At 40.2% G+C, this 15,099-nt stretch overlaps 1 protein-coding gene across 1 annotated transcript in view; it reads left to right on the top strand.

The window, feature by feature from the left end:
• Window positions 1–15,099, top strand: part of KCNQ5 (potassium voltage-gated channel subfamily Q member 5) — a 952,749-nt gene that overhangs the window by 743,634 nt on the left and 194,016 nt on the right. Inside the window, exons 6-7 of the mRNA XM_069726569.1 lie at window positions 10,459–10,569; window positions 12,523–12,618. Coding sequence (XP_069582670.1) covers window positions 10,459–10,569; window positions 12,523–12,618 — 207 coding nt within the window. The remainder of the gene's footprint in view (window positions 1–10,458; window positions 10,570–12,522; window positions 12,619–15,099) is intronic.

Here is a 15,099-nt window from a genome sequence, read left to right as displayed (position 1 = left end):
CAATTTTTTAACCGATTGTCCAATTTATACGCTAGAATGAGTGAGTCCTGAAGGGAAGAGAATCACTCAGCAGCAAAAACAATGTCACACTAGTTGTCAGATAATATAATAATTGGAAACAGAGCATTGAATGTCAGCGTTACAGTTTAAGAAGGTATGTCCATGTGAATACTTTTTATCTTCCTGGAGTTCCACTTTAATTACAAAAACAGCTTGGTAAAGGCAAACTGTCCGTAAGGCCGGGGTCACACTTGTGAGTGTAATGCGAGAAACTCGCACAAGTCTCTCGCATCAAAACACAATACTGCTGTCGGCACTCGGGAATGGAGCGTTCAGCTGCATAGAAATACATGCAGCCGCACGCTCCGGTCTCGCGCAAGTTTCTTGCATCACACTCGTAAGTGTGACCCCAGTCTAATGCAGATACAGAGCTTTCTAAATAAAAAAAATTCATAGTAGCCCTAGCCTAAGGCCGGTGTCACACTAAACGTATGGAAAATCGATACAAAGCTCCTTGCTGAGAGTCGTACAAGGGTTCTCCGTATGGTCATCCATGTGTAATGCGTTTGCAATGCGATGACGCGATTTTATCGCACCTATTTATTCGTCTGACATCCGTATAGCATGCATATGGCTTTACATTTTTCACTGCTTTTCCCCATTGAATTTAATGGCTCAATGGGCTGAAATAAAGAAAATGTGTGCGTTTTTGTCGCAAGTCACACGGATGGTCCATGTGGTGTCCGAGTTTTCCTCACACCCATAGGGTTGAATTGGCGAGTCTCCTATGATATACGCATACAATCGCAGCAGGCTGCAATTTTACATGCACGTTGAATACACCTGAGAAAAAATACGGTGAAGTGAGCGGCCCCATAGATTAACACTGGTCTGAGTGCTATGTGATGTTTTCTCGCATAGGACTCGTCTGTATTCTACGCCAGTCTGACTCTGGCCTAAGGCTACGTTCCCACAATTACCTTTTATTGCATTTTTGACACAGGAAAAACATGCAGCATCTTACAGTTCCAGCGAAGTGCGTGGGATTTCTAGAAATCTCTTGTTCACCATGCTTCTTATTTAGGCTGTGCAAAATCACCTGCTGTGCGTTTTTCAAATCCGCAGCATGTCAGTTTCTCTTGCGGGTACACTGAGTGTTCTGTGCAGATATTTTCCCCATAGACTTACATTAGATGTAGAAAGTCTGCAGGTAAAAAAAACACATGCATTTTTTATGTGTTTCCACAGCACAAACACTTCAAAGACGCATGTAATCTGCACCTATGTATGGCAATAAAGTTAAGTGAAATCAAAATATCAGAAAGTTTTAGAAACAAGGCAGCTTTATTTAAAGAATGACACACCAAATAGAGACAAAAAATGCAGCATCAAAAATGCGATATAACTGCATGGTAATAAAAACGCAAGTAATCTAATTTAAATTGGTGCAAAAATGGTGCAGAAATTCTGCAACATCAAAAACTCGCCAAAAGCTCATCGTAGCCTTTGGCTATTTTCCCACAATGAGCTTTTGGTGCGCTTTTGAAGTTGCTTAGTTTTGCTCCACTAAAAACACAACGTCTTATGTTTCCAGCAAAGTGGATGGAAGTTATAGACATCTCATGCCCACTGTGTTTTTTACTCAGCATAAGCTCACCTACAGTACGTGTTTCAAATCTGCAGCAGGTCAATTTCTCTTGCAGCTACACTGAGTGTTCTGTGTGTAATTTCCCCATACACTTACATTAGATGCGGAAAATCTTCAGGAAAAAAACACATGTGCATTTTAAATGTCTTTGCCTTGGTGGAAACACATAAAAACGCATGCAATCTTCACCTAAGAATATCAATAAGGTTTTGTCCAAGCCAAATACCAGAAGTATTAAAAACAAAGCAGCTTTATTTAAAAAATGACTCACCAAAAGTAGACAAAGTTACGTTGCATGTAACGTTTTTTGGTGCGTTGTGTCCGCCATTTCCGACCCCGCATGCGTGGCCGGAACTCCGCCCCATCCTCCCCGGAGCTCACAATGGGGCAGCGGATGCGTTGTAAAACTGCATACGCTGCCCCCGTTGTGCTGCGCTTTCACAGCATGCGTCGGTACGTCGCCACGACGCATTGCGTCGTGCATCGTACGATGCTAGTGTGAAAGTAGCCTTAGGCAGGATGCTCCCCTGGTGGCCATAGCAAGGTCAGGATGCAGCTGGAACCTGCGCTAAAATGCATTTTTCTGTAAATTGGTGCCGTTTTCAAATACGGTAGTTTATTATCTCAGGTAAAATTGCTGTTTACTCACTAAACTATGCCACCATTAGCTGTCAGTGTGAACTGCGCCAGGTCATGTGTAATCTCATAGGGCCCACTGCTGTCTGGGGCACTAAAGATGAGTGTTAAACGAAGTACACTACATCAACGACATTTAGAAATGGCTGCACTATCTGAATGGTAGCTTATTTTCACAGCGGATGCTCAAAAACAGTTTGTAATCAGGGAGCTATTCTTAGAAAGTCCCAAACAGACAAAGAAAAATAGCGTGAAAGGAATAAGCAAGTACCAAGTGGCTTATCATATGAAGAAATCAGATAAAATTATACACTTTAGCATATCTTAAGACAGCTGACTGAACACTCATTATTGAAAATCAATTTCTGGCAAGTACAGCGGTGTTAAGACTTCGACCCAACCCCATTGTTGTTCTTTCCTAAGTACTATTAGGAATTGTTGCTAAGTGTGGAAACTTGTTTTTCTTAATAGGCTTTACAGACATGCTGATTATTTTGCCAAAATAAATCATAGATGGTTCGAAGATGTGCTACTGCTAATTAGAATTGACTTGCTTGTATACATTAGCATAGTTAATTGGCATTTTAACCATACACCACGGGAGCATGGTACATTGAAACCGTGTTCTTCACTTGTCCAAGCTTCACTACCAAAAATCATATTGCCCCAAAGTCATTTTCTGTAACACTGCACTATACCTCCTTTAGTGACTATTCACATGTAGTGGAAATGCTACATTATTTCCCATGCATTTTTTTGTGTAGAAAAAAACACTGTGTTTCACAATTGAAGTGATATATTCAAAACTCATACCTTCTGAGGCAGAACTGTGCCTATTTTAGTGCATATTTTCACCACAGATTTTTATTGGGAGCCTGAAAAAACAGGTATAAAATTATAGATTTTCTGCATTGATAAAAGCATTAAAAAAAACTGATATATAAAAAGCAACAAAAATGCAATAAACAAAGAATTGCTATTTTCAATTTTGGAGCGGACTGGCGAAAGTATAGATAAAACACATTATTTTGACATGTGGGAACGTGGCCTTAATTGATTTCATAAGGGTATGTTCTGAAGGGAAAACCGGCCTGCAGTGTCAAAAAGCACTACATACACTCCTCAACACTGAAATTGCAGCGTCAAGGAATTATGTTGTTGGAAATCACAGGATCTATAGACATGTTAATGATAGAAAATCCAAGATTCCGAGGCACTAGAGAAAATAGGGATAACATATAACCTTTATTCCATCCTTAAAAATCACATGACGAAATACAATTGGGGTAGACGAGTTGTAACATAGTAACATAGTAACATAGTTAGTAAGGCCGAAAAAAGACATTTGTCCATCCAGTTCAGCCTATATTCCATCATAATAAATCCCCAGATCTACGTCCTTCTACAGAACCTAATTGTATGATACAATATTGTTCTGCTCCAGGAAGACATCCAGGCCTCTCTTGAGTTGTGATTTTTAAGGATGGAATAAAGGTTATATTTTATCCCTATTTTCTCAAATGCCTCAGAATCCTGGATTTTCTATGGCCTTTGATTTTGTGGGGGGTCTAACAGAGTCAGCATGGAGCTACCACTGATGTATGAAGATCACTCTTGGACTAGACATGTTAATGATGCAAATGATGAAAAAATGAAAACAAAATTTTCAAAAAATCTCAAACTATTTCTCATTTAATATGAGCGCCACACTTATACACCCTGACATGTTTTCAGTGACGTAGCAACGATATCGTTAACGAAATCGTGTGTGACAGCGACCAACGATCAGGCCCCTGCTGGGAGATCGTTGGTCGCTGGGGAAAGTCCAGCACTTTATTTTGTCGCTGGATCTCCCGCTGACATCGCTGGATCGGCGTGTGTGACGCCGATTTAGCGATGTCTTCACTGGTAACCAGGGTAAATATCGGGTTACTAAGCGCAGGGCCGCGCTTAGTAACCTGATGTTTACCCTGGTTACCGTTGTAAATGTAAAAAAACAAACACTACATACTTACATTCCCGGTGTCTGGTCAGGTCCCTCGCCATCAGCTTCCAGCACTGACTGGTGAGCGCCGGCCAGCCGTAAAGCACAGCACAGCGGTGACGTCACCGCTGTACTTTATGGCCGGCGCTCAGTCAGTGCGGGAAGCTGAAGGCTTAGTAACCCGATGTTTACCCTGGTTACCCGGGGACTTCGGGATCATTGGTCGCTGAAGAGCTGTCTGTGTGACAGCTCTCCAGCGATCAAACAGCGATGCTGCAGCGATCGTTGTCGGTATCGCTGCAGCGTCGCTTAGTGTGACGGTACCTTTAGCCACGCAAATCATCAAGATCCACTACTGGTAGCTCCCTTATCAATTGTTGACCAATGACGTCATAAATGTGTTGGGAGACAATATTCCCAGGGAAGACATTTTCCTATTACCGATGTAGGTGATTACAGTTGCTACTAATAAGATTCTATGTGGAGGGAAAAGGAGGGAAGAGAAAGGAACTAGAGAGAGAGCTTCTCCCCCCTCCTCTAAGCAACATAGAGTCTTCTCAGCAGCAAATGTCATCTCCTATATGAATAATATAAAAATCAGTCTTCACTGCATACAGATTTTACCTGTGAATTGAGAATTTTGAAAATGATGGACCAGTCCGGTAGGAAAAAGAAGCAGATTTCTCTAATAAGATACATTACAAAGTTTATTATTTTCACATGTAATATTGATTTAGTACATGAAAATTAAAAGGACAGTCACTCTGTAAATATATAGAACTAGCTGAAGAGCCTGGCGTTGCCTGGGCATAGTAAATATCTGTGGTTAGTTATAGCACGTCACTTCTCTTATTTTCCCATCACGCCTCTCATTTTCCCCCTCACAGCTCTCATTTTCTCCCTCACACCTCTCATTTTCTCCCTCACTCCTCTCATTCCCCCCTAACACTTATCATTTCGACCTCACATCTGTCATTTTCCGATCACTACACTATTTTCCCTCACTCCTCTCATTTTGCACTCACACCTTTTCATTTTCACCTCACACCTCTCATTTTCACCTCAGTATATACATGTTTGTCATCTCCCTTATATATAGTATACACCTGTATGTCATCTCCTGTATATAGTATATACCTGTATATCATCTCCCCTGTATATAGTATATACCTGCTGTGTGTCATCTCCCCTGTATATAGTATATACCTGTATGTCATCTCCTCCTATATATAGTATATACCTGTATGTCATCTCCTCCTATATATAGTATATACCTGTATGTCATCTCCTATATATAGTATATACATGTATGTCATCTCCTCCTGTATATAATATATACCTGTGTGTCATCTCCCCTGTATATAGTATATATCTGTGTGTCATCTCCTCCTGTATATAGTATATACCTGTATGTCATCTTCTATATATAGCATATACCTGTATGTCATCTCCTCCTGTATATAGTATATACCTGTAGGTAATCTGCTCCTCTATATAGTATATACCTGTGTGTCATCTCCTCCTGTATTTAGTATATACCTGTATGTCATCTCCTCCTGTATATAGTATGTACCTGTATGTCATCTCCTCCTCTATATAGTATATACCTGTGTGTTATCTCTCCTGTATATAGTATATATCTGTGTGTCATCTCCCCTGTATATAGTATATACCTGTGTGATCTCCTGTATTAGACCTCGTTAACACGTTATTTGCTCAGTATTTTTACCTCAGTATTTGTAAGATAAATTGGCAGCCTGATAAATCCCCAGCCAACAGGAAGCCCTCCCCCTGGCAGTATATATTAGCTCACACATACACATAATAGACAGGTCATGTGACTGACAGCTGTTGTATTTCCTATATGGTACATTTGTTGCTCTTGTAGTTTGTCTGCTTATTAATCAGATTTTTATTTTTGAAGGCTAATACCAGACTTGTGTGTGTTTTAGGGCGAGTTTCGTTTGTCAAGTTGTGTGTGTTGAGTTGTGTGTGGCGACATGCATGTAGCGACTTTTGTGAGATGAGTTTTGTGTGGCAACATGCGTGTAGCAACTTTTTGTGTGTCGAGTTGCATGTGACAGGTTAGTGTAGCAAGTTGTGTGCAGCAAGTTTTGCGCATGGCGAGTTTTGCGCGTGGTGAGTTTTATGTCTGGTGCCTTTTGAGTATGTGCAAGTTTTGTGTGAGGCAACTTTTGCATGTGTTGCAAATTTTGTGCATGTGGCAATTTTTCCGCGTGTGCAAGTTTTGCGTGTGGCGAGTTTTCCATGAGGTGAGTTTTGCACTTGTGGCGAGTTTTGCGTGAGCCTAGTTTTTGCATGTGGCGAGTTTTGCGCGTGGCGAGTTTTGAGCGGCGACTTTTGTGTTTCGACTTTTATGTGGCGAGGTTGGTGTTTGTGTGGTGAAATGTGTGCTGAGGGTGGTATATGTGTTCATGCACGTGGTAGTGTGTGGCGCATTTTGTGTGTGTGTTCATATCCCCATGTGTGGTGAGTATCTCATGTCGGGGCCACACCTTAGCAACTGATCGGTATATACTCTTTTGCGCCATCGCTCTCATTCTTTAAGTCCCCCTTGTTCACATCTGGCAGCTGTCAATTTGCCTCCAACACTTTTCCTTTCACTTTTCCCCATTATGTAGATAGGGGAAAAATAGTTTGGTGAATTGGAAAGCGCGGAGTTAAAATTTCACCTCACAACATAGCCTATGACGCTCTCAGGGTCCAGACGTGTGACTGTGCAAAATTTTGTGGCTGTAGCTGCGACGCCTCCAACACTTTTCATTTCACTTTTTTCCCCATTATGTAGATAGGGGCAAAATTGTTTGGTGAATTGGAACGCGTGGGGTTAAAATTTCGCCTCACAACATAGCCTATGACACTCTCAGGGTCCAGACGTGTGACTGTGCAAAATTTTTTGGCTGTAGCTTCGACGCCTCCAACACTTTTCCTTTCACTTTTTTCCCCATTATGTAGATAGGGGCAAAATTGTTTGGTGAATTGGAACGCGCGGGGTTAAAATTTCGCCTTACAACATAGCCTATGACGCTCTCGGGGTCCAGACGTGTGACCGTGCAAAATTTTGTGTCTGTAGCTGACGGTGCAGATGCCAATCCCGGACATACATACACACATACACACAGACACACATACACACATTCAGCTTTATATAGTAGATATGCCTGTATGTTATCTCCTCCTGTAAATATTATATACCTGTGTGTCATCTCCCCTGTATATAGTATATATCTGTGTGTCATCTCCTCCTGTATATAGTATATACCTGCATGTCATCTTCTATATATAGCATATACCTGTATGTCATCTCCTCCTGTATATATTATATACCTGTGTGTCGTCTCCCCTGTATATAGTATATATCTGTGTGTCATCTCCTCCTGTATATAGTATATACCTGCATGTCATCTTCTATATATAGCATATACCTGTATGTCATCTCCTCCTGTATATAGTATATACCTGTGTGTCATCTCCCCTGTATATAGTATATATCTGAGTGTCATCTCCTCCTGCATATAGTATATACCTGCATGTCATCTTCTATATATAGCATATACCTGTATGTCATCTCCTCCTGTATATAGTATATACCTGTATGTCATCTCCTCCTGTATATATATGTACCTATATGTCATCTCCTCCTCTATATAGTATATACCTGTGTGTCATCTCTCCTGTATATAGTATATATCTGTGTGTCATCTCCCCTGTATATAGTATATACCTGTGTGTCATCTCCTCCTGTATTCGACCTCGTTCACACGTTATTTGCTCAGTATTTTTACCTCAGTATTTGTAAGTTAAATTGGCAGCCTGATAAATCCCCAGCCAACAGGAAGCCCTCCCCCTGGCAGTATATATTAGCTCACACATACACATAATAGACAGGTCATGTGACTGACAGCTGCCGTATTTCCTATATGGTACATTTGTTGTAGTTTGTCTGCTTATTAATCAGATTTTTATTTTTGAAGGATAATACCAGACTTGTGTGTGTTTTAGGGCGAGTTTCGTTTGTCAAGTTGTGTGTGTTGAGTTGCGTGTGGCGACATGCATGTAGCGACTTTTGTGAGATGAGTTTTGTGTGGCAACATTTGTGTAGCAACTTTTTGTGTGTCGAGTTGCATGTGACAGGTTAGTGTAGCAAGTTGTGTGCAGCAAGTTTTGCGCATGGCGAATTTTGCGCGTTGCGAATATAATGTGTGGTGCCTTTTGAGTATGTGCAAGTTTTGTGTGAGGCAACTTTTGCATGTGTTGCAACTTTTGTGCATGTGGCAATTTTTCCGCGTGTGCAAGTTTTGCGTGTGGCGAGTTTTTCATGAGGAGAATTTTGCACTTGTGGCGAGTTTTGCAAGAGCCTAGTTTTTGCATGTGGCGAGTTCTGCGCGTGGCGAGTTTTGAGTGGCGACTTTTGTGTTTCAACTTTTATGTGGCGAGGTTGGTGTATTTGTGGTGAAATGTGTGCTGAGGGTAATATGTGTTCAAGCACGTGGTAGTGTGTGCCGCATTATGTGTGTGTTCATATCCCCGTGTGTGGTGAGTATCCCATGTCGGGGCCCCACCTTAGCAACTGTACGGTATATACTCTTTGGCGCCATCGCTCTCATTCTTTAAGTCCCCCTTGTTCACATCTGGCAGCTGTCAATTTGCCTCCTACACTTTTCCTTTCATTTTTTCCCATTATGTAGATAGGGGCAAAAATTTTTGGGGAATTGGAAAGCGCGGGGTTAAAATTTCACCTCACAACATAGCCTATGACGCTCTCGGGGTTACAGACGTGTGACTGTGCAAAATTTTGTGGCTGTAGCTGCGACGCCTCCAACACTTTTCCTTTCACTTTTTCCCCATTATGTAGATAGGGGCAAAATTGTTTGGTGAATTGGAACGCGCGGAGTTAAAATTTCACCTCACAATGTAGCCTATGACGCTCTCAGTGTCCAGACGTGTGACTGTGCAAAATTTTGTTGCTGTAGCTGCGACGCCTCCAACACTTTTCATTTCACTTTTTTCCCCATTATGTAGATAGGGGCAAAATTGTTTGGTGAATTGGAACGCGCGGGGTTAAAATTTCGCCTCACAACATAGCATATGACGCTCTCGGGGTCCAGTCGTGTGACTGTGCAAAATTTTGTGGCTGTAGCTGCGACGGTGCAGATGCCAATCCCGGACATACATACACACATACACACACACACACACATACACACATTCAGCTTTATATAGTAGACTATACAAGCTTGGCATTGCAATAATTACCTTATCCTGGAGAATCACACTACCAAGCAGATCAGTTTTACGGCAGAATAAAAATTGTAAAAGCAATCCACCTCATCCCCCCCAAAAAAAACAAAATTACAAAATTGGGGGGGTGGCTTATTGCCTTTCGATTTTTTTTTTCCTTTTTCCAATGCATTGTATGGTAAAATAAATGGTGCTATTTAAAACTACAGCTGCACCCCATAGCATTTGTTACCCGACGCAACTGCCACTTTGACCACCCCCTGCCCCTAAGCTGAGCAGCGTATCCAAGGAGAAAGAAAACACAATAGATGTGATGAAAACTCAATAAAAAAACAAGTTGATAAAAACATAAGTTGGTAGAAAGCATGATCCTGTTGCATGAAATGATGCCATCTTTTATATTCAGAATGTATCTGGAGAGCAGTCAGTTATTTCATGCTGTTTGATACATTTGGTTCATCTTTATTGGTCATTTTAAGTTCACGCCGCCTATTTCTTTTGCTTACTTTGTGTCAGAAATTTGAGACAACATTTTGACAAATTTATCAGATCATGGTGTCACATTTAGGTCTCATCCTCTATTTCAGCAAGGCCATGTTCCTATAGACAAGGTTCAGAAACTGTAGAAAACACGTAATAAATATGGTACAAGTCAAGAAAGAGTTTTTTTATTTTGCGCAAATGATGCCATTTAGAATTGTGTCCCTACGTTTCCATTTTTCTTTCTACCTCACTATGCACATTGTTCCGATGTACCATCCACATTGCACATTAAATGAGAACATTGCACTATGAAAGTAAAAATCTACATTACAGCCACGTCTGATCACAGATTCATAAATGACTTTTAGCACATTCGGTGCTTCAGTATATAATCTTTGAATGCTTCATATATTATTAACGTATTACTTGTTCATGTGTATTACAGATCACATTGACAACCATTGGCTATGGTGACAAAACTCCTCATACGTGGCTTGGAAGGCTTCTTTCAGCTGGTTTTGCTCTTCTTGGTATTTCCTTCTTTGCACTACCTGCAGTGAGTATAAAGCACAGAACTTCTTTAATAAATAATAATGTAGTGTGGATCTGTTAGCGTATGTGCACACATTAAGTATTTGCTGCATACATTTCCACACCAAAAATGCGTCTTGGCAGGAAAAACAGCGTAAATGAATGAGGCTGGAGAACTGGCTCATTTTAATAGCAAAACCAGACCCATTACTTGGTTGAAGCTTCGAAGGAGGATTATTGGCTTAGCTGTTGAAATGAGCCAGTTGGTCAATCCAATAAATTCCATTATCTGAAGATTAGGACACCATTGTAATTTAAATATATTTGTAAATTGTTTGTATTTGTATTATTAACTCTTTTAAATAAATGAATTAAGTAGACAACCCCTTTAATTAGTAGCTCCTTGGTCATTTCTAATTTATTACAACACATCTTGATTGGATGAGACCACTGCAACTATGAGTCAGTTTAGAAGCTTTCGTTTTAGTTTATAAAACATTTTCTTTGTTGTTCTTACACTCTTTTCATAAAATAGACAAGGTTTGTTTCTAAAAAATAACCCTTGTGCTCTAATCAATAAAGTAAATATGTGTCTCTTAGATAAGTGGTGAATCTCACTCATGTTAGCCGTTGTCCAACAGAGACCTCCAATATTGAATACGTTTTTTAATCAATGATTGTTTGAAATATTTTTATTTAATGAGGCCACAAGATACAACAAGATACAACATTATAGTTTATTTTGTTTATTTGAGACCAATTAAATTCGAAATGGAAGTTAGAACATAGTACCGGAGTTAAACTGGGAAAAGTCAGTCAATTAAGTAGGAAAAATTTAATTTTACTTGACAGTAGATTTCTTTCAAACTTCCTACAGGAGGGAGTAGATGGTTGCTGATTTTTTAACTTTTTAAAAAAGATGCTGTACTGCATATCTACTTTACTCGTGGTCTCTCAAATCAAGGTTTTTTATAAAGTTGGCTCAAAATTATCAATTTGTAACATGTCAGACACTTGCTAAATGGACATTTCAATATTATTCCAAGCAAGGCAACAGCAAACATTGTGGACATTTTTCTGGTTTTCGATAGTACAAATTGTTAGCATATTAAAATACTAAGAGGCACAACTCATTGCTTGTACAGTCTGTCTTAGGTTGTAAGCTCATATATCAATGGTGGAATTCCCTTAAGGGAACAAGATTAAAATCAAAAACAGGGAATTTGCTCACGTGATGTAGTGGTGCATATTTGAGCACAACTCCTAAAAATGAATGAAATAAATCCAATATATGCAGCTGACACGCTGTGCTGATGGAAGTTCCTCCAAGGGAGTTCTGGTAGTGTGTAATGAGAGAGGAGATACCAGGTGAAGGGCGCTTCCATGATAGTAGATGTAATCAAATGAAAAAATTACCAAAAAAGTTTCTTGGTAATTTTAACATTTGATTACATCTTCTATTGGGGAACCACCCTTCCTCTGGTATCTCCACCCTCATGTTGTCAGCTCAGAAAGGCAACCTCAGGCAAACTTGGCACTAGTCACTCTATAAAGTAGGTGCCAAAGGAACCTCACCCTACAGCCCCTTTACAGGAATCTGGACTTACAGTTGGGGCCTTTGGGTTGCATCCATGGAGTAGCTGCAGGCCAGAGGAACAAGCCTGAGGCAAAGATTGCCAAACTAGAAGTGTCATAAACATAAAAGACAGAATCAGAAGACAATACCCTAGTCAGGGGAATAACCAGGGTCAGATACTAGGAGGTCAATCCAATCCAAAGGTAGACAAGCTATGGTCAGATCAGCGGGTTCATTTGGGTGGCCAAATGATTCCAGCTATCATGCAGATAGTAAAAATTGGCTTCTTTTCTTTTTGTCACAGGAAAAAAAACATGCTTGGGAATCCTCTGACAAGCAGAAAAGAAGTCACTTCTACTGTGCAGATTCTTATAAATGGTAAAAATATTTTGTACCTTTCAGGGAATTCTTGGGTCGGGATTTGCCTTAAAAGTTCAGGAACAACATCGACAGAAGCACTTTGAAAAAAGGAGAAATCCTGCAGCTAGTTTAATTCAGGTGAGGGTTAAGTAATGTTGTAATCAATACTAGAACTCGAATCTATACAATATAATTGTGAAACATTTTCGGTACTGCTTTTGTACACATTAGAACATATTAATCATAATTGTCTATTTCTTAATCAGTGCAAACTTAGACCAGACAGACAGATTTTATCAGAGTGGTTCATGCCGTTTGATAAATCTGTCTAATTTTAAGACTGTCTGGTCTAAGTTTACATCAGCTAACAGTTGGCCCACCTTGTGCCAGAAATATGCCTCACAATTGTTGCTCATAGTGTCGTATATTAAGTCACACAGTTGTCCCGATCAGCCACATTCTTTCAGTCACGTCCCCTATATAGACAATTTGTATAAAGTGTCTACAACACATCATATATATATATGGTGCAAATCATTAAAAACATTTTTGGGAGCAAATTACGCTTGAATTCTGGCACATTTTGCTTCATAGATATGTCCCCTTGTCTTTACATACTATAGAGATTCATAGTGATAGAAAAACAAGTGTACATAAAGCATAATAGCAACAAAACGATTCCTAAAATGTTAGTGTCACACAAAACGTACAGTAAACGGTAATTATTTTTTATAAATATATTTTCATTGGTCTGGAAACATTTGCCAGTGGACTAACACCTCTATCTGAAATTGCCGATCCACGTATTGCCGTATATTGCACAATATGAAAGGTCAAAAATATTCCCCAATAAGGCGGCATTGGCCACAGTTTACTATAGCATATTAAGTGCAACAAATTACCCTTACAGCTTGTTGTTAAAGAGGTATTTTCAAGTTTACTCTTGAGCTGTTCACAGTAATGGAATATTCTTACACTTTCCCTACTTCTAGGTTTCTATCTCGAAGGACTCTACTCCTCGAGTGATAGTTCTGGTGAGCAGCAGAGCTGTAGTATTAGTAGAACTATAAAGCCCAGCACAAGTTCTGCTATAACACAGTCAGCTATCAGTGTTTTTTCTGGAGTGTACACTGTTATCACTAGACACGAGCGAATATGTTCGGCTCCCTCCTTATTCGGCAAGCTATAGCACTTACCAAAGAAGCTGCAGTGGGAACCCGGATGCCTGGAGCGCTCTGATCATCAAGTGTCCGGCACCATAGCTGCATGTGTTGCGGCTGTGTGACAGTCACAACATACAGGCCCTCCATGCATGTGTTGTCACAGTCACACATGCAACACATGCAGCTGCGGTGCTGGACACCTGTTTATCGGAGCGCTCCAGGCATTGAGTTTACCGCTGCAGCTTCTTCGGTAAGCACCATAGCTTGCCGAATAAGGAGGGAGCCGAACATATTCGTTCATGTCTAGTTATCACTGTATTAACACATAGAGATAACAGGGTATTTCATCAAGCACACAGCTCTGGATAGTGAGAGAAGAGAGGCGTGATTAGGAGAACTGTTGTGAAAGCTGCCAGGCTGGTGATTTATAACTGCATCTCTTCAGAGGATGAGTGGAAGAGGAGGTAGGAGGAGGGAGGAAGGTGAGCAGCTATAATTACTGTATAGAAATCAGTGGCCTAGAGAGAGCTGACTGGGATGTTAAGGGTTATCTCATCTCCTGGAATATAACTACTGCACACTCTTTTCCAGGCAATAGAGGTTGGGCTCCATGGAAACAAGCTGTACGCTATTAATGATAAAAGCTCTTATTGCAGGAGAATGACAGCAGATAGAAATAACAAATCAATTGCAAATGTGCTTATTTTCATGGTATCTAACTAATTAAACCAATATAAGAACTTGAGAATACTTCTTTAAGAACCTGTCTATGGGGAACTTACACTTTTATAAGATAGCTTACTCCATTATTGGTGATCTTTGTAGCTGTGGTGGCCGCAATAGCTTGAATTTAGACGCTGCTCACTTTTATTTACCTACCCACTTTCTATGTATGATAAACACTAAACTATGGAAAAGAGGAAACGCTCAGCCTCCTTGCCTCTCATTCCCTCCGTGAAGAGGACCTGTCACAAAGTCAAAAGTGGGCAATTTGTGCTCTATTTTTCATTCTCACTTCTTGCCTGATTAATCCTGTTTTTTTTACTCAATAAGGTTCCAGAGGTATGGGACTTTTTGTTTAGGCTAATTTTCATGGTATTTACCAAGGGGAGCGTGGCACATGGAATTCTCTGCTTTTATTGTGCTTTGCATTATTACCACATGAGCAATGCTCCCTTAGTAAAAACTATACAAAGTAATACTAAATTTAACCCCTTCATGACCTTGGGATTTTCTGTTTTTCCGTGTTCGTTTTTCGCTCCCCTCCTTCCCAGAGCCATAACTTTTATATTCTTCCGTCAATTTGGCCATGTGAGAGCTTATTTTTCACGAAACAAGTTGTACTTTTGAACGACATCATTGGTTTTAGCATGTCATGTACTAGAAAACGGGAAAAAAATTCCAAGTGCGGTGAAATTGCAAAAAAGTGCAGTTCCACACTTGTTTTTTGTTTGGC

This window comes from Ranitomeya imitator, chromosome 5, assembly GCF_032444005.1.
Source record: "Ranitomeya imitator isolate aRanImi1 chromosome 5, aRanImi1.pri, whole genome shotgun sequence".
In the NCBI taxonomy this organism is placed as follows: Eukaryota; Metazoa; Chordata; class Amphibia; order Anura; family Dendrobatidae; genus Ranitomeya; species Ranitomeya imitator.
This window is presented reverse-complemented; position numbering and strand designations above follow the sequence as displayed.